This window comes from Cibotium barometz, chromosome 8 (genome assembly GCF_041138505.1).
Source record: "Cibotium barometz isolate CiBa-2024 chromosome 8, ASM4113850v1, whole genome shotgun sequence".
NCBI lineage: Eukaryota > Viridiplantae > Streptophyta > Polypodiopsida > Cyatheales > Cibotiaceae > Cibotium > Cibotium barometz.
The window spans coordinates 9,885,031-9,911,884 of record NC_141053.1 but is presented as its reverse complement, the minus strand read 5'-3'; the positions used below and the strand labels follow the sequence as shown (position 1 = coordinate 9,911,884).

Sequence of the window (26,854 nt, the reverse complement as noted above, 5' to 3'; positions counted from 1 at the left end):
CCAGGTGTTAGCCTATTGGTCCTGCTTCTCTTTGCTACTGGCTGACTCCGTGTGAGAGCTGACTCATTGCGGCCGGCCCACTGAAGCTAACCTGGTCGTGAGGCTGTCGGCTGTCCTTACTACTAGCCGACTGCTCATATGGGGCCAAATAAAATGGCCCCATGGCCCCCCACTTGTTGCATCATATTTTCGGGATTTTCTTGTGTATATAGAGCAGAGTTACACACCTTTCTCTCTCCTTCTCCATTGCTGTATTTTTCTGCAGTGCACTTGCTCTTGTATTCTCAGATTTTGTCATCATCTCCGCTGCATATTCTAACAGTGATATGGGTCTCCAGTCGTGAGAGGTCAACTCACAATTAAGTCCTTCCAAACAAAGTCATCCAATGATCATCATGTCATTTCTCTTCAATAAAATAATGGGATTGCATTTCTAGTGGCCTTTATATTGGCTATGCAAAATTCCATAGCCTCTCTTTATTTGATGCTAGAGGTGCACGCTATTACTTTCACACTTGGACCCTTAGTTTAGGACCTCCCAATTGACCTACGATTATTAACACACACACCATCACATGAAACGAACCCAGAACTCGACTACAACGTCATGGATTGGTAAGCTTATTATCTTAGCTCAATTTCAATAAACCTTGATTAATAAGAGTATTTATTGGGACTTTGTATTTTTAAAAATAATAGGCAAGCTCACACAAAATCTTCCCTCGTTGGGCTTAACATCGGATGCATATGGCTCTCTGGCTTGTTTCTACTGCAAGACCTAACTTGTATGCAAAAGCATGTGTGGTACTACAGTGTACTATTGTATGCCTAATGACCCAGATATGACTTGATTGATGATACATCAAGGGGAACATTTGTATGAGGTGCAAAGCGACACATCAAGGCAAGCATTACAAAAGATAAGAGAACTTGTGCAAGAGGCAGTTTCAGAGGTGGCTACAAGTGGTCCAAGGAAGATACAAATGGATATCACCAACAACTTGTATTGAATGCAGTTGTCAGGATGAAAGAAAGTGAAGCAAACATAAAACACAGATGTAGGCCCACGTACAAGACCTGTAAATGCTGAAAACTGATGTTTATTGCTGAAATCTGAGCACGAGGGAAACCCGTAGGTGTTGTACAATGGTGAGAAGCAGTAGCAGCTGCTAATAACCTCAACTAAATGCTGAAAAATGAGATGAACTGACAAAAAGGAGCCATCCCTTATATACTACCTCAGGATGATGGTCGACCAACTGTAGCAAGCTGACAGCATGGCTGTAGCATAAAATGCTACATAAAATGTCTAAAGATACCAAAAAATGGTAGAAAAATGCTGAATAATATCTGCTAAGATATGCCAATGCAGGGCCTCATAAATGGCCAGTACAAGCATGAAAAGATGATGTAGACCCTCTGGAGATGATATAATCCAACACCTCCTCTTCAGCGCCAGAGGGGCGGTCCAATACCAGCACGCTGAAGTAACACCTCCATAGTAGCTCTCAGAAGTGGTTTGGTGAAGAGATCAGCCACATTGTCCTTGGTAGAACAGAAGTCCAGTCGAAGAAGGCCCAACTCGATCCAGTCGCGTACAAAATGATAATGTACTTCCATATGCTTGGATTGTCCCCGTATCACAGGATTCTGTGCTAGAGCAATAGCACTCTGAGAATCAAAGAAAATAGTAACCGGGGAAGTGTCGGCACAGCACACATGCTCCAGAATGTGATGAATCCAAAGTGCCTCAGTAGAGGAGAGAAGGAAGGATTTATACTCAGCCTCGGTGGAAGAAGCAGAAACAATCCTTTGCTTTTGAGATCCAAGAAACCAATCCAGAACCAAGTATGAAGCATATTCATGCTTGTATCACTAGAAAAGGTAGTACATCATGTGGAGCAGCATGAGAGGAGGTACTTTGCTGTTTTATTTTACAGCCCACTTGGGTAAGAGAAGGATTCTTTGTCAAAAGACAGGGCTACTAGAGTATTCTCTGCTCCCGTTACTTCTCCATACTCTTATGCACTGCAATAGTGGTGCGCAGTGCGCACAGCAAGAAGAAAGGGAGGGAGGGTGGGAAACTGAAAGGAGAGGAAGACAATCTCTCCAAGATGTAGTTCCCTGTCCTCAGCACCTAGAAGAGGGCTTCAGCAATCTTTGCTAAAAATTTAGAAATACAACAGTCCCAAGTGTCAGATGAAGAAAACGCAGCACTCTTGAGGAAGCCTCTGCTCCCGGAAGAAAACGTAGCACCTTCTACGCTGAAATCTGCAGAAAACACAGCAAGCTGTTGAAGCCTTTGCTCCAAAACAAAAAACGCAGCTTTCTTTTGCTCACAGGTCAGCGTTTTTCTCTGATACCATGAAAGAAAGTGAAGCAAACATAAAACACAGATGTAGGCCCAAGTACAAGACCTGTAAATGTTGGAAACCGATGTTTATTGCTGAAATCTAAGCACGACGGAAGCCAGTAGGTGCTGTACAATGGTGAGAAGCAGTAGCAACTGCTAATGACCTCAACTGAATGCTGAAAAATGAGATGAACTGAGGAAAAGGGAGCCAGCCATTATATACTACCTCAGGATGCTGGTCTGCTAGCTGTAGGAGGCCGACAACATGACCATAGCATAAAATGCTACATAAAACGTCAAAATACCCAAAAAATGGTAGAAAAATGCTAAATAATATATGCTAAGATATGCCAATGCAAGGCCTCATAAATGGCCAATACAAGTATGAAAAAGATGATGTAGACCGTCTGGAGATGATCTAATCCAACATAGGAAGCATACGAAGAATGGATCAAATATTAGCAACATGGAGTTGTCACTATTATTGGAACACATCTATCTCCTAATTAAATGTGAAAGGTAATTTTAACTCCATATTGATTTTAATTCTTTTAATTGTGATTATCAACTTAATTATGCATAGATTGTTAAGTTGTCCAATTCTCTTGTAGATTCACGAGGATGGTACGTGCTTCTAGAATCAACGGTACAGTGCGAGGTGCAGAGTCCAGCATCCTAGATTTGAAGAGACAATGTGCTTTTGAGTTCCTCCATGGTAGTCATTTTCTTGGACAAGCTTTGGACGAGTTGGAGTGCTGTTATGTGTTTAAAATATCAACCACCAGGCCCGGGTTTAGACCTAGTGAACCATATGCGTCAAACAAAAGATGGTGATTTGAGAAGGGCTACAATAATCTTTAGTTATATATTGACTAACTCTAGCTACATGAAGATATGATAAGTACTACAATAATCTTTAGTTGTATATTGACTAACTCTAGCTACATGAAGATTTCAAATGATGAACCTTTAAATTAGGCTACAAAATTTCATCTTTGAGAAGCCATACTATGTTAAATCTAATTGGATGCAAACCAAGAAAATTTTAGAAAGCCTTGTGTTGAAGTTAACATTGATCTCACCACTTTCATGTTAACTATGGTGGAATAGTTTATCTTCACTAGAAAATTTAAGCTGAAAACCATGTATTTGGAACCATCTCAATACCCTAGCATACCATGAAGTGGGCTAACCATCTGTTGCGAGTCTCCGTGATGACTAAAGTGCTAAGCATGGAAGTCTATCATGACCCTTGGTCTACTAGATCCACTGTATACATGTCACTATTTGGGGAAAGCTCCAAACTCGGCCATGACAACCCGGTGTGGTACTGAGCCTCTTACTACCAAGGGGAACGCTCCAAACTCTGCTATGACAACCTGGTGTGGTTATGATGGTTTGCTTCTAATCAACCGAGAGAGAGAGAGAGAGAGAGAGAGAGAGAGAGAGAGAAAGAGAGAAAGTTATATTAACGTCCACGGAAGGCCGAATCCGACCTATGGGACAGATCAGGTACATCCATTTACATTCCACTCTGGGGATCGATGCCAAAGAGGCATAAAACTGAAAAAAAATAACTCAAAATGAACTCTTAAGACTCTTAAGAGTTTAAGTTACAATGGGTTCTATTGCATCTAGTTCGAAATTGAGGTTGAAAATAAAAATAGCTATATTTCATCCATGGATGGATTTGCTCTTGAGGGGGGTGGGGTACGGAATTCTTTAATGATTGCTTGTCCTCCTCTGTATATTGCCCATTTGCCATTCTTTCTTGCTTCTTTAACTTTATTCAGCTCTGCCGATTTGTTCTTGAGTTGTAGCGGGAGAGAGAGAGAGAGAGAGAGAAAGATATATTTAAGCGGCTACTGAAGACCCAATGGGCCTATGAGACCAAAGTGATACAATAATGTCCATGGCATATCTCATTATGGAATGGAAAATAAAACAGAAAGAAAACGAAAATATAGCTATCTCACTGGGGTGATACAAAACTGTCCATGGAAACTCGTCATGGAGTACTAAGAACATAAAAACATGGGAGCAACATCAGCTCCGAGTAGAAGGTATACCACTCTCCAAAATGTCAAGCATGGGGCTGACGAGTATGGCCGAGAGGTCTCCCTCAGCTATGTCGCGTGGAAAGGTAGCTCGATGGCAGTGGAGCATGTCCTGGATCTGGAGCTAATGAGGTGATCGTGGCCAACGGGGGGGTCGAGGGCGTCGGGCACACTGAAGTGTAGAGGCTCGGTCCGAGGTAACTCCTCTCGGGCAAGGTAGGTGTAGAGCAGCTCGTGGAGGGTCCACAAGATCCACTATGTCGGTATCCTCCACCTCCTGGGTCCGGAAGAAACTGGTGATGAAACTCGCAGCGGGTGCCCGGGTGACTAGGGCCTTTGACACACTTGTTGATACCATCAATGCATATTAAAACATTTAAACATGGCCACAGCCTTAACACATATCCATCATCACTTTGCATAAAACATAAAGCTGGACAAAACATCCACAAATGCTGAAAATGGAGCTTGCACGTGTGACACCGCATAGAGGCCGGAATGGGCCGACCCCCCCCTTGGAGTATTTTATTACCCAAGGAGAATAATATCATGTACAAGCTTTGAGGGCCTTACTCTCCCCACGGGAGATGCCGGATTATTCATATACAAATGCCATAACACAGCCCAACATGAGGCAACCAAGCCGGAACATAGGCTGTAGAAATGCCGAGCCAACAATATAATCCATATACCTCCGTGTGGGTACTGATTCTTCCCCAAAAACCACGGGTCTTCATGCAATAGAAAGGGTACAGCAAGTACAACTCTCCATTCAGCCGGTACAGTAGGTACAATGGCTGGTACAGCCGGTACAGTGGCTGGTACAACCGATACGGTGGCTGGTACAGTCGGTACGGTGGTTGGTATAGCAGGTACAGCAAGTACAAAAGCTGGTACAGCCGGTACAATGGGTGGTACAGCAAGTACACAAGCTTCAGTATTTCTTCGTGATGGAAGCCTCCAAAACAGTCCCCAACAGCTGGTATTCTTCATGGGCAGTATGAGAGAGAGTAGCCATCATTAGGGCAGCCTGTAAAACGGTGGTAGAGGCTAGTGTGCAGCAAGAGAGCCTCCATTAATGAAGAGAGAGGGCTCCAATTTTTAGATTTGGGCCTCCCATGAGCTAAAATGGCAAGAGAAGGCTACAATGACAAGTGGAGAGCCACACAATAGCTGAAGTGACAAGTGTGAGGCCACTTGTCTCACTTTGATCCACTTTCTAACAACTGTCAGGCCACTTGTCTCACTTTGGTCCACTTTCTTGCCACATGTCCCAATCTAAGAGATGGGTCCTTCCATAAACTCTCTCTAAAAATATCCCAACTGGTAGACATACTGTCATAGGCACTTTGCCAATTCTTGGTATCTGCTCAATTCCAGATGTAATGATGCGAACAGAATTTCCATCGGAGTCGCGGGCCAAAAATAGCAACTCTCCTAAATTTTAGGAGTGTGGTCCTTTGTATTCTAGGATAATCCCCCATTCCCAAAGCTTGTACTTTCCAAATATTTAAACAACCTGGAGTCCACCAGACCCCTTTCAGACTGGGAAATGATCCTGGAGAGTGGACCGAATCCCTCACGAAATAGACAGTGAAACCTCCTGCAGATCTCATAGTATACTGGGCAGCGGCATATGTAATGCTCCTCTATCTCAACCTTTGTGTGGCATAGTCGGCAAATCCTCCCCTCTCTGGGTGTCCGTATGAGCTTCTTGGCTTAGAAGATGCGCTCAGCTCTACCTATCTCCACTCTGAGGCGGTGGGAAGAAACCCGTATCTGGCCAATCGCAATCCGCATGGCATGGGACATGTGAACACTCGAATAGCCCGGCTGCTGGATGAATCCATCCTCAGTGAGTGTGAGGAAGTGGTCTCTGTAAAAGAGCATCTTCGTCGGGAACTCTGGGGGTGTCATCCATGTGCAATGTGTGTAGAGGCTAAGAAGATCTGACCGGATAACCCAGTTGGTATCCTCGTGAGACAGCCGGAAAAAAGGGGAGTCCAAACTGTACTGAGGGGGAGGTAGGCGGTCCATGCAGAGCCCATATACTGAGAACCAAATGGAAACTAGTGCATACCATACTCCAGAGTGCCCCTCAAGTGCTAGCTGTCTGGAGGACTCCAGGGCAAGCGTCGGGTACCTGTGGGGATCCATGTGACTAATGCGATGGAGGTATGTGACTGTCTGGAAGAGTGCCTCCACTACCATCGGGGATGTAGCAAACTCTGCCTGGATAATCTAGTGTGGGACTGATGGATTGCTGCAGATCATACGAGAGGACATCATGACCTGGGGCCTCTCAACTCGCTGCCAATCCTCATCGGATAAATCTGGCCCCCAGAAAGCTGCTCCATACATCAAGGCTAGTGTGATGAGGGTGTCAAAAAGCCAGTCCTTCGTCCTGGGCTCCTGGAAATGTGCCTGGAAGCACTGCCGCTCAAGTAAGCTCAAGGCTGCATGGTAAAGCGTGGACCACTGAAAGTGACACCAAGGTAGACATAGGATGAGACAATCTCCACAGGATCCCCTCTATATGTGAAGCTCAATCTGGATGTGACGGGGCGAGAGGTATTGAAGACCATTACCTTGGTTTTACCAAGGTTAACAGAGAGGTCCCGCGCTGAGTGCAAAAGTCATGTAAGTCATCCAACTGTCTATGAAGCCCTTCGGCTGAGTCTGAGAGGAGGACGATGTCATCTGCATAAAGTAGCATGGGGATCAATATGCCTGCCAGTGTGCGACCAGCCCCGCCTAATCCATCAATGAAGCTCGAGATCTCATCAACGTAGAGGCCGAAAAGAAGGGGTGATAGAGGGCAGCCCTGTTTCACCCCAGTAGTGCTGGAGATCTCCTGTGATGTACCTCCTGGGGTGCTCACTCGTCTAGTGACGGACTCATAGAGGGCGATGATGCTCCAAACCATGTCAGATGGGACTCCAATCTCTTGTAGACGGTGTAAGAGGTTGGCTCGGGGTACAGCATCAAAAGCTTTGCGGAAATCCACAAAGCAGTAGTAAATCCTCTGGTGTCGTGCTCTACCCTCCTCGATGATGGCACGGAGGGTGAAGATGTGGTCAAGGATAGAGTAGCTCCTCCGAAAGCCAGCCTATCCTGAGGCAGGCTCTGCATCCCTGGCTCTCTGCAAATGAACTGAGCTCCGCCTCTAGCACTGATCCATAGAGTTTGGCCAATGTGTGGCCAATCATGATCATCCTGTAGTTATTAGGATCAAGTGGATCTCCACCTTTGAGGATGGGGGTGATGGTGTTGGTGGACCAAGAGGATGGAAATCCTTCACTAAGGGCTCTATTGAACATGTAGGCTAGTAGGGGCGCTAGGGTATCATGGGCATGCGAGATGTACTCGGCAGTCAGTTCCTCATGATCTTGGACTCGCCCATTGCGTAGTCTACGAATGGCCTGGAGGACCATGCCCTTTGTGAAGAAGGCGGAGGTGGTGGGGCAGGGGTTTGGTGGTGGGGGTAGGGGTGGGGGTGGCTGATGGGGGATATGATGCGTGCATAGGAGTGCCATCATCCATGTGTCTAGGCAGGTGATAGGTGTGGGAGGGCGATGTTCTCGAAGTTTCCTCCATGCCTCTTTGTAGTTCAGCCCTAAGAAAGTCGGTATAACTCATCCTCTTTCCAAGCATAGAACTCCCGTTTCTTGCCTTGGGTGAGCCGTTGAGAAATCCGTTGCGCTTGGCGCTTCGTGATTTGCCCAATCCATACCTCATGCTTAAGACGGGAGCGTGTGGCCCGACATTCGTCATCATACCAACAGTTCTAGGGCATGGAACCACAAGGTGGCTTGGCAGTAGACCGCCACATGCAATTGAAAGAAGCTGTGGCGGATGTGTGGAGTATGGTGGTGAGTTGTGTTGTGAGGGTGGATAGGGGGACAGTAGGTTCCACATCCTGGAGTTGGCGGTAGATGTGGTTGGAGTAAACAAGGTCAAGCTCGTGATCAAAGAGGACCTGAGTGTAATGTGAGATGGGGGGGGGGGGGTGGAGGGACGGGTGGTGTGCAGGTAAGAGTGAAAGACAGCTTCAAAAGGGGGTGGCAGAATGGAGAAGTCGGGGATAAGGTGTGCCAAAGCCGGAGATCCCATAAGGTAGTCCACAGTGCTAGTACCTCCTAAGCGAGGGAAGGAGGTGAGGGCGCCAGAGGAGGGCCATCGGGACATTGCGTTATAGATAACGAGACCATGTGCAGCCCCAGCTCTAAGAAATATCTCCCGTACACTGTGACCTCCTCACGGTCCTATGATGATTGCTGCAGACCTGTGTCAGTGATGTCCAGCTCCTGTAGTCAGATAGGGTCGTCTAGATCGAGTAGTGGGACCTGCTGACTTCCCGTCCTAGCGTTGAAATCCCCGAGCAGGAGGACTTCCCCCAACTGTGAGAACTCCATGATATCCTCGTATAATGGTAAGTACAGTGACTGGCCATGCTGTGCGGCGTAAGGGGAGTGGCGTGGTGCAAAATAACACACAGCAATGTGGATGACTCTGTCACTGCTAAGCTGTAGCCGCACCCAACGATATCATGGATCCTCGTCCTTCCAGACCATGCTAAGAATCTATCGAAGATGGGATCTAAAAAGGACAACTACCCCCCTAGAGCCACGTACTCCTCCTGATGTGCGGGTCTCGCCTCGAAAAGCTGACTCCCACTCATACCCGGCTATGTATGTATGGTAAGCCCCTCTCGGGGCTCTGATGAGTCTCTGTATAAAAAATGACATCCCTGCCTGTGAGAATCACGCTCAAGCCTCCTGGATTCGACCACAGCATGCCATTGTAGTTCCATACTGCCAACCCCAGATGTTTGGTCTCATAGACCCCGCGTCCCTATTTGGAACGGCGCTCAGTGATAATGACTCTACCATCTCTGTAGATAGCCCACTTGCCTGCTCTGCGGGCCTCATGAATAGTCACTATCGCCTCACGCCGGTGTGCACCTGTGCTGCAGTGAGATCATCTCCCATGTACACCTGTGTACCCTTGAGGGCAGCCCGCCTTTCTAAGAAGACCTGTCTGCTGGTGGCATCAAGGAATCTAATGATGAGGGGTCGCTCTCGTGTCATATCCTTTCCTGCCTTCCATGTATCTACAAAGGGGGGGGCGATCCCATCCACTCCTAGCATCTAGCAAAGTGTCATGGCATCCTCCTTTGGGGAAGCCCCCCGCCTGTAGCACGGGCGGGTGGGGAAAGGGGCGGCGAACACACAGTATACGAACAAGCACAGAGCAGCGCGCAGAGCAAGGGAGGCGGAGGGGAAGCGCACCTGTGTACAGCACAGAAGCAAGGGCGCAGCGCGGCAAATGGCGTCTGTGCGCTGGAAACTGGGAGGCGGAAGTGGGGCAACAAGGGCGCAGCGTGGCAGAAAGCAGCAACCATGGCCACCAGCGCGCAACGCGAACAGAGGAAGGGGGGGGGGGGCTTGGGCAACTTCCCGCCATGAGAGAAAGAAAGAAAGATATATTAAGCGTCTACTAAAGACCCAATGGGCCTATGAGACCAAAGTGGTACAATAATGTCCATGGCATATCTCATCATGGAATGGAAAATAAAACAGAATAAAAACATAAATATAGCTATCTCACTGGGGTGATACAAAACTGTCCATGGAAACTCGTCATGGAATACTAAGAACATAAAAACATGGGAGCAACATCAGCTCCAAGTAGATGGTATACCACTCTCCAAAATGTCAAGCATGGGATTGACGAGTATGGCCAAGAGGTCTCCCTCAACTATGTCACGTGGAAAGGTAGCTCAATGGCGGTGGAGCATGTCCTGGATCTAGAGCTGATGAGGTGATCGTGGCTGACGGGGGGGGGGGGGGGTCGAGGGCGTCGGGCACGCTGGAGTGCAGAGGCTCGGTCCGAGGTAACTCCTCTGGGGCGAGGAGAGAGAGAGAGAGAGAGAGAGAGAGAGAGAGAGAGAGAGAGTTATATTAAACGTCTTCAAAAAGTGGGTCCATGAGAGCAAAAGTGATACGATAGGATCCATGTAATCTCATCGAGGTACAAAAGAAAACAAAGACTAGTGCTATGAGCTGGGAATGTCAAATCCGAGCCATATGATACAAAGTGGGACCATCATCATCATACAACCTGTGGAGCTAACCCCCTGGTAGGGGGAAGGATATCGAGCATGGGATTAGCCTATAGAAGACTCAGCACATCCATCAGGCGTGGGAAGGTGGCTCTCTACCTCTCCAAGAGCTCCTCAAGCTGGGGCTGATGTCTGTGTTGTTGCTGGCGAGGTCCAGGGAATCTGGGAAGAAAGAAAGAAAGATATATTAAACATCTACTAAAGACCCAATGAGTCTATGAGACCAAAGTGATACAATAACATCCATGGCATATCTCATCATGGAATGGAAAATAAAATAGAAACAAAACAAAACTATCTGACTGGAGTGATACAAAAGTGTCCATGGAAATCTCAATGTTGATTGATATTATTGATAATAGCCTTCCCCAAGTACCTTGCTTTTATAGCCTAGAGCTTCATCTCCCTCACAGACTCACATTTAATGTATAATTATCCACCCTATATGAATTTGCGTTCACACATACATACATACAAACACTCATAGTGATTGATATTATTGATAATAGCCTTCCCCAAGTACCTTGCTTTTATAGCCTAGAGCTTCATCTCCCTCACAGACTCACATTTAATGTATAATTATCCACCCTATATGAATTTGCGTTCACACATACATACATACAAACACTCATAGTGAGTCTTCACACACAAAGAGACACACACGTGAGACTCTGAGCAAAATAGAGATTTGGACAGCCTCGTAAAAAACCCCCAATTTTCAAAATCTGAATTTTGCTTCAAAATCAAGAAAATTTGAAGTTACCAAGCTCCATAGCACAGTTCACAAGACCCAAGGCTGATTCGGGCTGCAAAAAATAGGCAAAAACACCGGTTGCAAGTACTCCAGGAAGCAGTGTGTACGCTTTTGAAAACTATGAAGATACGTTTTTTTTTCTCTGGTTAACAGGGTCGCTATCAGATGGGGACAAATTTTTTGCCCTTTTAAAAACCGGCTAGAAAAAATAGTGTACAAACTTATGAAACGTCTGCTACGTTTGAAAAGCATCTGCCATAGTATAAAACATGATTCATTGCTACTATGTTCCAGAAGATTGATAGTCTCCCAAGCTACAATTAAATCCTAGCCTCAAAGGCCTAACTTCTGAAGTCATCTTGCAATCCATATTAAAGGCTAACAATCCTTGAGAAATCCATACTAAAGGTTGTAAGCTCTTGTTGAGAGTGCTCGCTTTCCATCTGTAACTCAGTGGTCCCAATCAACCAAGGACACAACCATATGGTCTTACACTCATGGTCATTGACCTAGAAGTGCTTTAAACTTCTCTACTCTCACCCAAAATTGAGGTTGCCTTTTTGTACATAGGGTACAACTCAATCATTCAACAATCATGAGACAGGCTATGTTGTGAATCCAGTGCTCACAAGCACTATCTGGCTCAAAGGATCGCCCTACCCAAAACGTCCATGAAATACCCGTAGCTACAATACTCAAGACACCCTAAGAAGTTCCACTATCTCGATGTCAAACACTAGGCCAAGATCATGCCCCACAGAGCTACTTGAGGTTAGCTATCCATAGTAAGATAGGATACCCTAGTCTAGAGATATAGAAACATCAAGAGATCTTACATGCTATTAATAGGTCCTAGTGTCCCCACCAAGACATACCCATGTAAACCCTATTAGACACACAAGTCGAACAATTCCTTCCTAGGACTGGGATTTCATGCAACTAGACTTTCCCTTGAATGTCATGGTCAATAGGTCAACCTACTTGAAAGTTGAGGTTAGCTATCCATAGTAAGATAGGACACCCCAGTCTAGAGATATAGAAACATCAAGAGGTCTTACATGCTATTAATAGGTCCTAGCATCCCATACCACCAAGACATACTCATGTAAACCCTATTAGACACACAAGTCGAACAATTCCTCCCTAGGATGGGTTTTGGTCTACGCCTTCTTGATCATCCTCGTGCAAAAGAACATGTGAAGGGTATGTCCAAGCCATACGGGCGGCTTCACTAAGTCCAATTTGTTTTTTTTCCCCTAGGGAAGAGACCTTCTATTATTCAAAAAACAGCAGCTCGAGGCCTAAATGTACATGCTCATGACCTCATAAGAGGCAAAAACAAACTGAGGGGAGGTTCCTTCCAAGGCTGGCCGCTCTCAAAGGGAAACTATCTCATACAAGGGGAAGGAGGAAGAGCCACATCGCTCGCTTGCAATGCCAACTAATCTCGTCAGCCCGATTCAATGAGAAAGGGACCCGTGCACACACACGGCACAGGAAGACCTCCATCCATCGCATGCGATCTTGAAGCTCCCCCCACTAACCACAGAGGGTATGAACGATGTCAATCCAAATGGAGCTAATAGACTCTGCTAGAGGGGTGAGAGTACCCTCAATGGCCTCGCTACAACGGACCCACCAAATATGCCATGCAACTATGCTCCTGTGATGATCTCCCATCTCGGACTCGTGCCCAGCGACCAAGGCTCTGCCGACCTATCATCAAGGAAGGGGAGGGGGGGGGGGGAGACTATATCAGTCTTGCAATGGCCTCCCACTTGCCTCCCACCTAATGCCTCCTCTCGGAAGAGAGCAGAGCCGACATCAATCACCCAAGCAACTCCCCCCAAGGTGATACTACACAGCACAGACCGCACCAGCTTGTGAGGTATGTAAAACCCATGTCAGATCACCCTTCATTATACCTTGCACTTTGATTTGATAGTTTTTCAAAATGAACGTGCATGAGGTATAACGTACTATTCATTTGTTTTTCAGATATGTTAGTTCCAAAGCAATTGATCCAGCCACGTTGGATGATGCGCGCGTTATGGCAGTGGAGGTGGTTTGTTTGGTAGAGGAGACTTTTCCGCGAACCATTCTCACAAGCCAACTACATCTCATTGTGCATTTGGTGGACGAAATTGCTTTATGCGGCACTGTGCATACACGTTGGATGTTCTTCCTAGAGCGTGTCATGAAGACGTTAAAAGACTTTGTGAGGCAAAGTGCAAGGCCCGAAGGAAGCATGGCCAAGGGTTGGTTGATACAAGAGTCTCTTGTATATATTTCAGAATTTCTTAGTCAAGTGGACAGTTCTTTGCCGCGACTATGGAACAATGAAGAGGACTTGAGGATGACCTCTATTGTGCCTCAAGGAAACGGACAGAGTAAAGTAATTGACAGAGCATTGATTGATGATCTCAATTTCACTTGCATTCTTAATAGTGATGTGATAAGCAGATGGGTTACAAGATATGAGGATGCAAAGACAAGAAGGCAAGCAGAAAGAGCTCTCTTTCGGAGGCAACATGGCTCTCGTAAGGCGTACCCTAAGCATCTAGCAACACTTCCCATGTATAGGCAAAGGATCCTCTCCCAAACCTATTGCACTTTGGGACAATCCCAGAGGCAGTGCCATTGCAACTCCGTGGGATAGCTACATCGTGTATACTATGCCGATCGTCCTCCAATGGCAAACCAAGTGCCAACAGCGAGGCTGCGAGTGGGCTGATTGCCAGAGGAAGAGTACAACCTTCCTAGGTTTATAGTTGTCCCACAAATGCTTCCGAAAATCTCTGAGGAAGCGAGAGAACATGCCCTAGGAGGCCCAATAGGTTGTCGCTACCAAGGTTGCGACCCATCCTCGTTGTATAATGAAAAAGAGGGTGGTCGGGCTCTCCGAGCTAAAGGGGTCCTACCACCTTCCTAGGCTGATAGTTGTCCCACAAATGCTTCCGAAAATCTCCGAGGAAGCGAGAGAACATGCCCTAGGAGGCCCAATAGGTTGTCGCTACCAAGGTTGCGACCCATCCTCGTTGTATAATGAAAAAGGGGGTGGTCGGGCTCTCCGAGCTAAAGGGGTCCTACCACTCCCACCTGACAGGTTAGAGGTTGGTTCTCTCATCGCCAAGGTCTATAGTGACCCACTTTGGCCGAAGGAGGGTGGGCAAATTGCCGAAGGAAGAGTACAACCTTCATAGGCCAATAGCTGTCCCACAAACGCTTCCCAAAATCTTCAAGAAAGCAAGAGGAGATGCCTTGCGAGGCCCAAATGGATTGTCACTACCAAGGTACCATCTATCACATGCATCTAGAGCCTGCAACCCATCCTCATTGTGCAACGAAAAAGGGGGCGGTCCGGCTCTCCAAGCTGAAAGGGTCTTACCACTCCCATAGAGGTGGGCTCTCCCATCACCAAGGTCTGTAGTGAGCCACTTTCACCGGAGGAGGGTCAATGTGCCACTGGTGATCATGAAGCTAATAATCCTCACCCGCTGAAGAGTGCAGACCCCCGTCAAAACCGATGACTACAAGAGGAATATCATGGCGAGTGAAGGAGCCTAAACACTCCAAGGGCGGGAGGATCCTCTAGACCTGTCTACTAATCAGGGCGGATTGATAAGTCCATGGCGAGGTTGATCTGCTCTCGGCCCCAGATCCACTAAGGTTAAGGACAAAACTAAGGTGTATGTCCTGTGCCTCTAAAGGGAGCCTCTGAAAACTAGCCCACTCTCCCAAAGTCTAAGCGGGTCATGTGTTGAGGGGGCCCCACACAATGTGAGAGCGAGTGCCCAAGGGATGGCCAATGGGCATCCTAAAGAGGGGGTTACAAATCAACGACTAGCGACGTCTCTCCTCATCTAAGGAAGTAGCAAGTGGGTGAGGGCTGGCTTGAGGTGACCCCAAGCTTTGATCAAATAATAAATTGGTGGCATATCAGTCCTCGTAGGTGGAGCTCATGCCTTCAACGTGGATCTTCGTGAAAATCCACCTCACATTGGGGTTGAAGGTCTACCAAGAGACGAGGTATGGACCGAGATACGAGGCTCAAGGCCTTCCAAGGCTCACCTGCTGGCTGAAGGCCTCGAACGACCAGCTTGCCCGAAAGGGCTCTGCTCTGAATAGCTGGATCAATAATGCCCAAGTCACCATGATGATGAGGCTCGATAATAATCTGCCATGCCTCCTTGGCCCACGCAAGCCGGCTGTCAATCCCAACCCAGAGGAAGTTCCAAGTCAGCCTTTGCAAATGTCCGAGGCATGCCCGGAACAACGCTCAGCAGGAAGTAATCTACCACATGGTAGCCATGAGCACTTGGTTGGACACCACCACACATCCAACGAGGGAGAGCTTGGTGGTGCTTCACCAAGTAGCTTCTATCGAATCCTCAGAAGTAGAGGAGTAAGTTCTTGCTCTTATCAGATATCAATCTCCATCTGACATCCCAAATAACTGGCCACATTGCTGAAGCCTGACGCCAAGCCGAGATGGGTGAGGATCTACCAAAAGCCACACGACTTGTGCCAGTTAATCTAGGCGCCTAAGGCCAAGCAGAAGTCTCGATCACCTACACAAATCTCTGTTGAGAGGTAGGCGACTTTATCATCTACAAACTCTAAGTTTACAGCTCCTCATACAATTTGATAGGGAGATGAATACCCTGTAGACCTTTCCCTTGGGCGGACAGAAAACTGCTCATCAGCTCTACAACAAAGATGAAAAGGAAGGGAGCGAGAGGACACCCCTATAAACCGATCTCATGATCGGGAATTTGTCCCCCGTGGCCCCCTGTATAAGGACCAAGCTATGGACCAACGGGACATCTCATTGTAGATCAATAGTTCATACATGGCTCCCATGAGAGAGAGAGAGAGAGAAAGAGAGAGAAAGAAAGAAAGAAAGATTTTATTAACGTCTTCCAAAAGACCGAACTCGACCTATGAGACAAATCAGTGTACCTGTGTGGGGTATCCTCTGTCATCCCAACAAAATGAAAAAGTACTGAACTAAAAAAGCTGAATCTGGGTGTGCAATAAGTACAATGAGTGGGGGAGGTGATGGAGCTCTACTACTAGGAGAATGCAAAGCTATATGCATGGAGTATACAATCATGATATGCAACCTAGCTAGCTCCATCCTGTACCATACTGGGGGTATAGAATGGTATACATCAATGAAGGGGGTGTCCACAGCTCCCTGAAGCACATGCCTGGGTCTGCTTTGAAGCGAGCCAGTCGCTCCGCACCCTCTCTGTGAAACTGAGCTCTGATCTCTGTCATCTCTCTCTGGTATAGGCGTGGTGTCCGAAAGCCAGGTGTCCTCTGTCTCCTGTGGGCTCTGAGTGTCTCTGCTCTCTGGAGAGTAATTCCCTGCTATGTAGGGGTTGGGAGTGGGGTGGATCTCTCAAAAAATGTAGTAATCTGTGTTTGTCGTCCCCCCTCTGGAGCTGTCTGAGCCTGTAATGATGTCTCTCTGTGACGCTGTATGTCTAGAATGAATCTCCCTAGTATGCGCTGGTCTGCTGCCTCAAAGATCTGGCATAGGGAATGTGGCTCTCCGAATAAAATGGGATATCTCTCTCTCATGGCTGTATATGCTCTCCATCTGCATACATAATGCTCCTCACTCTCCACCTCCTCTCTGCACAATCTGCATACCCTCTTCTCTCGGGGGATCCGTGCTGCTCTGCCAGTCTCGATCTCCAATCGATATGATGAGACTCTAAGCTGACCAATAGCTACTCGGGAGCCGTGTGGTAAAAAGCCCCTCATGTATCTAGGCCTCTCTATAAATCCATCATCAGTGATACTCATGAAGTGATCTCTGTAGTATAGCATCTTCGGTGAAAGAGGCTCTGTAGGTGATATCCATGTCTCTCGTATATAGAGCTGCCATAGGTCCTGTCTCAATACTCTGTTCCTCTCTGAAACCGGCCTCTGGTAGAAACCAAAGTGCGGTAGACTAGCAGTCACCCTTCCACTTGTAGTCCAGATATAAAATAAAAGTGATTGGAGCTAGAGTGCCCCAAATCTGAAAATAGAACGACACCTGTTGGCCCCAAAGCTTGGCGCCCCTTGCGGTATTTCTTTATTCAATTTCAAAAATATGTAAGGCTGAGTATAACAAAACCAGCCAAGAGAATACACCTGTATGTCCAATCTGGCAGCCCACAATACCTCTTAGCACAGAGGATTCACACACACAGATCTGTGTCTCAAAGCAACACTCTGTGCTTCCCTCTGATCAGCCAAGACCATTCAGCAAGACAGCCTTGAGTATACATCTGGCATATCTCATGCACATGATTCAACAACTCAGCACAAACATACATTCACTGTCCAATCTCTGTTCCCACCCTTTTCAATCTGCCATACCCCTCCTCTCACAAGGGGCCAGATAGCACAAATCTGCAGCAGACATAAGCCAATGGAAAGAAAGATAGATGAACAAATTCACAGCTCACCAAGTCAGCACGTGGTTCCGCACCCGTGAAGCAGTTCGTACCAGTCTGCACTTGACAACGACTGTCTGTACTGTTTCCCCTGCAACCACTTGACTATCGCACCAACCAAGCTCTGGAAAAGCTCTGCCTGCAACTGGAAGTGCTGTACCTGTCTGTACAAACCAGAAAATCAGCACTGTACCTACAGCCTACACACACCTGACTGAATCTCTCCGTACAAAACTGTACGGACGGCGCTACTGTCGCCTGAGTTTACTGGTGCGCCTGTTGTACCCGTCTGTACCTGATGGTACAGTTCTGTACCTGCAACACAGCCACCTGTCAGCAGTCGTACAGATACTTGTACCTGCTGTCCGTACAATTGTACCTGCAGTACAGCCTCAACAGTACCCACAGCACCGCCTGTACCTGCTCAACATCTGTCAACGCTGCCTGTACCAGCAGAGCCTGCAGCAGAGAAGACAGCCGCCTGTCCTGCAAGCAGCCGTACACATGCACACGTGGACTGTACGGGCAGGTTTGCACAGAAAACAGTAGTAAAAACCCCAAAACAGCAGTCGACCAGCTTCCACGTTTCTTCTCCTCTTCTCCACGCTTGAGCTTGCACGACTCCCAAAAGCAAGAGAGAGAGAGAAGTGAGAGAGGCATGCAACTCCAAAAGTGGAGTGGCCTCTCTCCAAACTTATCCGAGGGCCCCAACTTTAATAATCATTAAAGTTCCCTAGGGGCCACTAAGGCCTAGGGCATTAAAAACATTAATGTCTTGGTCCCCCCTTTCACATTGAAGTGTCCACACATCATTTCATTTGTCCAGGCACCCCAAATGTGAATCTTTTAATATTTTTGCTCAGCAACCCCATGCCCACACTTGTGCTGTTCCATTTTCACAGGGCCATGACATACCCCCCTCTCGAAAAATGGCAAGCGTCCTCGATTGGATGGTGATACAGCAAAATATCCTAAGTGAAATATACAATATGGCAAGATCAGCGTCCCAATCTCTCTAAGCCATGCACATGTATCAACATTCACTGCAAACCAATGGCGTAGTAATAGTCCAAGTTGTATACCACTGTGAACCATACACAACCACAATATCCCATGTGACTAGTACACATATATCATAGAAGTCCCATAAACAGATGTACTGTCAGCCATCAGTACCTTCGGGTGAGATGAAAACTGCACCAAACGACCTCTAGATGTCATCTGAGCCTGTCTGTATCAAGGGAGTGGAGGTGCTACCCCCCTCTTGAGCATCAGGTAATGCTCCAGACCCATGCTCTGCTGAACCTGAATGAGCCACAACAAGAGTCGGCTCTAACTCAAAGGCATCGAGATAAAGCTGCAAAACCTGAGGTAAATCTGTTAAGTCACCTTCCTCCATCCACTTCGCATCCATCAGTGAATAGTTCTTGAACTTCACAAGATAGCGACGGGAAACTTTACCTCGTACCTTTCTTTCCTTATGTGCCAGTATCTGCTCTGGAATAAGAACCTCATCAAGTTCCTCAACCTCCGACTGAGCCTCATCTGATACATCCTCAGGCACATCCCCACGGAAAGGTCTAAGGAGACTCACGTGAAAAGCATTGTGAATCCTCCAGTGATCTGGTAGCTTCAAACGATAGGCTACCTCACTAATCTTTTCCAATATCTGAAAAGGCCCATAATAACGCATGCTCAACTTAGGGAATAAGCGCTCTTTACCCTTCATCTTCTTGAGTCTAGCCTTTTCAAAGCGCAAAAGAACCCAATCACCCAATGCAAACTCTAATGCACGTCTGTGACGGTCTGCAGCTTTCTTTTGCTTCTACTCAGTTTTCTAGAGTGCCAACTTAACTCTCCGATAAGCTTCATCCATATTCTCCACATACTGATCAGCCTCAAAGATCTTATCCTTTGTATGCAAAATAAATGGTACCTTCTTCCCTCCTTCCACAATCTCAAAAGGCGCCTTGCCTGTCGAGGTATGAACAGTGTTGTTATATGAAAACTCCACCAAAGGAAGATACTTTTCCCATTGTTGCTTGTGCTCTGACACATAACACTTTAGAAGATCCAACACTGTAGAGTTAGCCTCTTCCGATTGACCATCTGTTTATGGATGAAATGATAATGAAAACTTGAGAGTTGTACCCATGTTGTCAAACAACCCTCTCCAGAACAAAGTCGTCATCCGTGGATCACGGTCACTAATGATAGACGTAGGCAAGCCATGATACTTGAAGATGTTCGCCATGAACAACTTCACCATATGATCCACTTTGATCGTCTTACGCACGGGAATGAAATGAGCCTGCTTACTGAACCTGCATATGATAGTCCAAATGCCATCATTGCCCGTTTGTGTCCGTGGAAGACCAAATATAAAATCCATGGCAATACTCTCCCAAGGTCTATCTGGAATAGGTAAAGGTCTATCTGGAATAGGTAAAGGCTGTAATAACCCTGGTGTCTTTTGACGGTCAAACTTTACCTTCTGACATACGATGCATTGCCTCACAAAGGCATCAACATCTCTTCTCAAGGTTGGCCAATAAAAGAAAGTCTCCACTGCTTTTACCGTGGCGTCAATACCTCTATGACCTGCATACAGTGGAGCATGACTTTCAATCATAACCTTGAGTCGCAATGGCCTGGTAACACACAGTGTGCCATGCATCAATAAAACCCCATCTCTGAGAGTATAATGCTCATGCCGCTGACCCTCAGATATCTGATCATACAACCTTTCAAAGTCCTCATCATGGGCATACTGCTCTTTCATTTCATCAAGCTCATGATGATAAGCAAGTGAAACTGCGGAGACCTGTGGCTTGCGTGACAAAGCATCTGCCACTACATTCTTTTTGCCTTCCACATGCACAATCTGGTAGTGAAACATAGACAGAAATTTTGCCCATCGCATATGCTTCTCTGAAAGCTTAGTTTGCGTAAGGAAATAACGCAAGGTCTGATGATCTGTCTGCACAGTGAAATCAGCCCCAAGCAAATAGTGTTTCCATGTCGAAAGAGCATGAATTACAGCCAACATCTCTTTCTCATAAACCTATAAATGCTTCTCGGCATCTTGCAATATTCGACTCTCATAGGCTATCACATGTCCTTCCTGCATGAGAACTGCCCCAATGCTGTTCCCACATGCATCACATTGGACAACAAAAGCCTTTCGGAGGTCCGGTAATACCAATACTGGATCCGAAGTAAGCTTTTCTTTAAGCTTTTTAAAGGCTGTAATTTCCTGATCAGCCCATCTAAACGGAGTTGCCTTCTTTGTTAAGGCATGAAGGGGCGAAGCAATTTCAGCAAAATACCGTTTGTATCGCCTATAATAGGAACACAATCCCAAAAAGCTGCATACATCATGCACGGTCCTCAAATCTGGCCAATTAAGAATTGCTTCCACCTTCAATGGATCCATACGGACTCCATGCTTAGACACAATTAAGAATTGCTTCCACCTTCAATGGATCCATACGGACTCCATGCTTAGACACAATTAAGAATTGCTTCCACCTTCAATGGATCCATACGGACTCCATGCTTAGACACAATATGCCCCAAGAAGTGTATCTCTTGCAAGAAAAACTCACTCTTCTTGCCATTAATAACCAGCCTATGGTTCCGGAGTTCTGCAAACACAATGGCCAAATGCCTTCTATGCTCCTCCTCAGTTTGTGAATGCACAATCATATCATCAAAGAATGTGCCCACAAACGCTCTATGAGGCCGGAAAATCCTGTCCATCATTCTGTTAAATGTGGCAGGTGCATTTGTCAATCCAAAGGGCATAACCAAAAACTCATACAACCCAAACGTGGTTCGAAATGCTGTTTTATGCACATCCTCGGGTCTAATACGTATCTGATGATACCCGCTTTTCAAGTCAATACGACTAAAGACTGTGGAGCCTTGTAAGCGGTCCAAAATGTCATCGATCCTCGGAATGGGGAATCGATTCTTGATAGTGTTCTTGTTCAACGCCCTGTAATCAATACACATGCGCCAAGAACCATCCTTCTTTTACACTAAGAGTACAGGTGAGCAAAAGGGTGATCAGCTAGGTTGTATCAACCCTTTATTCAGAAGCTCCTGTACCTGACTCATAATTTCTTCTTGTTGAGCTGCACTAACACAGTACGGCGGTCTATTTGGTGGAGTACTACCCGGAATTAGATCAATGGCATGATCTTCTGGCCTCTCAGAAGGAAGTTCTCTTGGCAATGACTCGGAAAAACAATCTTGGAACCCACATAAGAAATCAGTCCTGTCCTTATCTAGCATAGACAAATTAGACTTAGACTCATCATCTTTTGCATCCTTTACATAAATCAAGTACGCGGAAAGATGCTTTTTCATTACTGATGAAATTGCTGAAGCAGATACAATAGGAACAGATTCCCCTTTAAGTTTTACATCCAAAACATGTTCTTTCCCTCTATGAGTCGGAGTGACCTTCCTATTGTATGTATCCACCACCGCATGTACTCTGTGGCACCATGGCATACCCAACAAAACATCACATCCATCAAGTGGCATGATGAAAAACTCTTCGTTGTCCACATAACCCTGCAAATGAAGCCTAAGCTTCCCAATAATAGGAGTGACGGGTTCTACATACCCTACCCTGGACAAGCCACGTTAGCCTCATATAACGGCCCCATCTCCTCTGCACGAATCCCCAATCGGCCAGCCAAATCCGATGAAATAAAATTGGCTCTAGCACTTGTGTCAAAGAATATCAAGGCATTTTGATCTCTCACTTTGCCCCATGCCCTGCACAACACTGTCTCTTCACCACCTGGCTGTTCCCCAACAAGATCAAGAACTAACCCTGCATAAGGTTTTGGTTTCTTTGACTTGGGCTCTCCTTTATTGTCAGAGTCCTTTTGGGACTTTCTCTGGGGACAATTAAAAGACATATGTCCCTCTTCTGTACTGTAAAAACATTTCCGAGCATCCCTCAAAGCCTGTCTCTCCTCAGAAGTTCTCTTGGGCATTGGCAACTTCTTATACCGCGTCTTTGTAGACCCTTTGGCATCACGCGAAGCATGCCCAGAGTTTTCAGATTTCTTGCTCGAGTTCTTACTTCCTTTAAACCCAGATGAGACTCCAGTGAGTAACACATTAGCTGTCATAGCATTCTCTATCATCTGTGACATGTTTGTTACTCGAGTCTTGATACAATATCACGCACCTCTTTGGGCAGCCCACAACAATACTTCTCTACCTGCTTAGACAAAGGCACTGCACGGTAAGAAGTAACTGGGAGTAAAGCTTCCCAAAACTTCTTGTTATAATCTTCCAAATTTTCACACTTTGAAGCATCCAACTTTTGCCATGCCGTCATTACATCCACCTCAAAAGTAGATGTGAGCCATACGGAAGAGAACACCTGTTTAAATTGTACCCAAGTAGTTGGTGCTATGCCTTGCAGAAGAAGAGTAGACCACCACTGCAATGCATTGCCTTTGAGAAAAGTCGCAGCTTTTCTCACCTTTGAGGACTCCGTGTAATTACCACCAGAAAAAGCAGCATCAAATTGCTGTAAAAAGGTAAGTGCCTTTAATTTATCTTTGGCTCCACTGAATGTATCAAATTTCACAGCAGCTCCCCCTTCCTTATAATCCTTCGCTTTTCCCATAGGGGTTAGATTATCGTATGGAAGTGGCTTCGCAAGATTGCTGCCCCCAACATTCATGCCCATCATAGGGTCAACATTATCCATTCCCACACCTGGCATGCCATACATTCCAGCCATGTTTCCACCAAACATACCATTATGCATACCGGGCTGCATGCCACCATACATATTTGCTTGCATTCCAAGTTGCATGCTCCCAAACATATTTCCTTGCATTCCGGACTGCATACCACCATACATATTCCCCTGCATACCAGGCTGAAAATTTGCTCCAAAAGTCCCTGGCATACCCATGCCTCCCTGAGGATAACCCCCAGTCACATAGATTGGAACACAGAGCCACCACCAAAATAACCTGGATGCATAGTCTGCTGAGGAATAGATGGCTATCCAAAGAAGGAACTCTGAGAGTTAGCACCAAAAGCATGTTGCATGTTCGGAAACTGTCCAAAAGATGGATCCTGTGGGAAGGCAGCACTATGACCCTGAGGAAGGTTCTTAGAACGCACCTTCTTCTTCTTCTTTTCAGGCTCTGTACGGGATCTCATAAATTCAGCAAATGTCTCACTTTGTGGGAGCTGCATAAACACATCCATAACACCAGCCAAACGATTTTTAAACTGAGCATCATCTTCCTCTTTACTAGGTATATCTTCTGGCTGTGTTACATCCTCATATTGCTCATCATCTGCAGCCTGTTCTCCTGCAAGATTATCCTCAGATTCATTTCTTTCAGGAGAGGTCTCTTGCTCTTCCTCTTCATGATAAAAATACTCATCTTCTGTATCAGACATGTTGCTGAATTTTTTTCAGCAGTGACTTTCCTCGAGTCAACCACGAGCTCACCCCCTTAAGAAAGTTGATGAAGCTCCTCCCTGTAAAGTATTGCCACCCACTCCTCCAGATCCTCTGGTACCTCCCACTGTGCGTGGCTGAGGGCGGAAAACTGATTTCCATCTATAACCCTGGACGTCACGAAGCCTCTTGTTTGTGCACTGATGGGTCTCCGTATACATAGCAATATCACTGTGTCTGAAAGTATCCTCAAAGTATCCTGCATCTGTTCTAAGGGCTCCATTGCAATTCCACACCATGAATCACAAGGTCTCATAGGCCGCGCACCGTCAAGCGGGCCTCCTCTCCGTAATGATGACTCGGCCATCTCTGTACACCGCCCATTTCCCCTCTTTCCTTGGCTCAAGCACACGCGGCATGTGTTCCTTCCAGTGTGCTATCTGTGTCGGTGTAAGGTCCTCATCCAAATAAATCTTTTCTCCCTTAAGAGCCATCCTTTTGGAGAGGAAGGCCTTCTTCTTCTCCAAGTCACTAAACCTGATGATCAATATCTTCGCCTTGGTTTCATCTCTTTCTACTCGCCATGCTCCGGTAATGGGTACATCAGTGGCTCCAATTTTTGTTGCAAGAGCTTTTGCATCCTCTTGGGGATTTCCCTTATCTTCCCACCCAACTACACATACATATAAGGCACGTGCCCGTCTCTTGGCTTCCTCTTCCAATGTAGCATTCATCACCTCTACTTTATTGACTAGTGTATCCTTCTGTTTTTTTACTACTTCAATCCATGGGTTGACTTCCTCTATTTTTCTTTGTGGTACTGGCAATTTCAGCCCATGAATGCATTTCCTTCTCACCTGCAGCCACTTTTTCCTTACATGATTCCAAAGTGTTTTACATTTCTGTGATGTCTTTTTCGCGGTCAACGATACATGTCTTCAAAGTGCCTTCGTACGATGCAATTGTTAGAGAGAGAGAGAGAGAGAGGATGGCATGAAAGATAATAAAGCCATAAATTTTAGATGGTCTACAACTAGCACAAGGGAAGAACAAGAAAGTCCACAATGAGTAGGTGAGGTTGTATATGTGTGGGTGTTGAACACCATGGCCCATGAGTATCACGTGTGTGTTAGTCTAGCAAATGACGATGCAATACATAAAAGTTACCTAATATAGAATAAGATAAGGTCATTCATTAATTAAAAAATTTGCCATACTTCTACGTGGACACAACGCCATAAGACGCTTCGAATATTTTGGCCAAGGAGGCCAAAATTTACGCAAACGTTTCATAATAAAAAAACACAACAGCTTAGGTTAGGCTTGAAAGTTAAGCCTGACGACGGAGTCTTTACCTAAGTAAAAGAAACAAGGGCATGTTGATTATTTTTTGAATTTAAGTCTTCAACCGACCTGCCTTGGAGATTTGCAATACCCGCTCTCCAGAAACAAGGCGACGTTCTACATTGCTTGCATGAGACATATCGGCCTCCTCGTATTCCTCTGCAGGGGTTTCAGCAAGGCGTGAAGCCAGAGAGAGCGTCCGCTTCACTGTGCGTCCAAGTGCACACGAGAGGGTTGTCCGCCCAGACCTAGCTTGGACGGACGATTCCATGTTGCACGAGGCGGACTCGGTGACATGGGCATCCAAGCGAGACGAAGGTGAGCGATACAACAACCAAGACTCTGACTGTATAGCATGCACGCAGACCACCATTTTGACGGGGACGCTTAGAATAACCGAATGCAACACCTGTCCATCAGAACTTCGAAGACACTGTAAGATGAGATGAAGGTAGCTGTCCACAAGCCCAGCTGTCGCGTCTCTCAGTTTGTCAATGCCATTCTCAAACAGCCAAATTCACACTGCCGGCGGCTGTTGCGTTTCCTCAAGCGGCGACCTTCCACCTCTCGGGTGTTAATCCATCCATCAATATAGAGTTTGAGATTATATGAAAAGCTTCAAACCTTTTTACTTGGGTAGCATAGCAAGAGAAAAAAAAAGCAAGGCAATACATATTAGCTTAGATCTAGATATTCCAAGCATATTCACGTTTTTTTGTTGTTGCATATACACGTTTTTTTTTCGTTGTTGCATTAATTAACGCCTTGCCAGGCATTAATTAATGGGCGCAACTAAGGTTCTTCCTCCTCTCTGTCAACCTCTCTGTGTCCACGTGCCTCTCTCTCTCTCTCTCTCTCTCTCTCTCTCTCTCTCTCTCTCTCTCTCTCTCTCCCCCCCCCCACCTCTCTCCCTGTGCGCGCGTCCCTCTCTCAGCCTCCTTGTGTGCCCGTCTTATGCATGTAAGAGACAGAGGCATGGAGATCATGATCGAGAGAGATAGAACAAAAATAAAATCCGAGGAGAGGGAATAGCCTGTCATACACAGAGAAGAGAGACTATGTATGTAAGAGACGGAGAGAGGCATGCGATGCAAAGGGGAACGGATAGAGACGAGGACACTCAGTCCATTGGAGAGGCATACGATGCAAAGGGAAATAGAGAGAGTTCGAGGCCAATTATTCTGTTTTGTAGAAGAGACGCAGAATGCATGCCCGAATGAGAACCAAAATAGAAATGGAGAGAGTTTGACACCAGTCAATGGGTTTCCAAAAGACAATAAAAGAATATTTTATGCAAAATAGAAACGGTGTGG

The 26,854-nt window shown here is 46.2% G+C and overlaps 1 protein-coding gene across 3 annotated transcripts in view; it reads right to left on the bottom strand.

Annotated features, from left to right (window-relative positions):
* Positions 1–26,172, bottom strand: part of LOC147635879 (uncharacterized) — a 153,604-nt gene extending 127,432 nt beyond the window's left edge. For all 3 annotated transcript variants that reach the window (XM_086801276.1, XM_086801277.1, XM_086801275.1), the window contains exon 1: positions 25,611–26,172. In XM_086801276.1, the coding sequence (XP_086657402.1) occupies positions 25,611–25,914 (304 nt within the window). In that variant the 5' untranslated portion in view covers positions 25,915–26,172. The remainder of the gene's footprint in view (positions 1–25,610) is intronic.
* Positions 26,173–26,854: the final 682 nt, after the last annotated feature.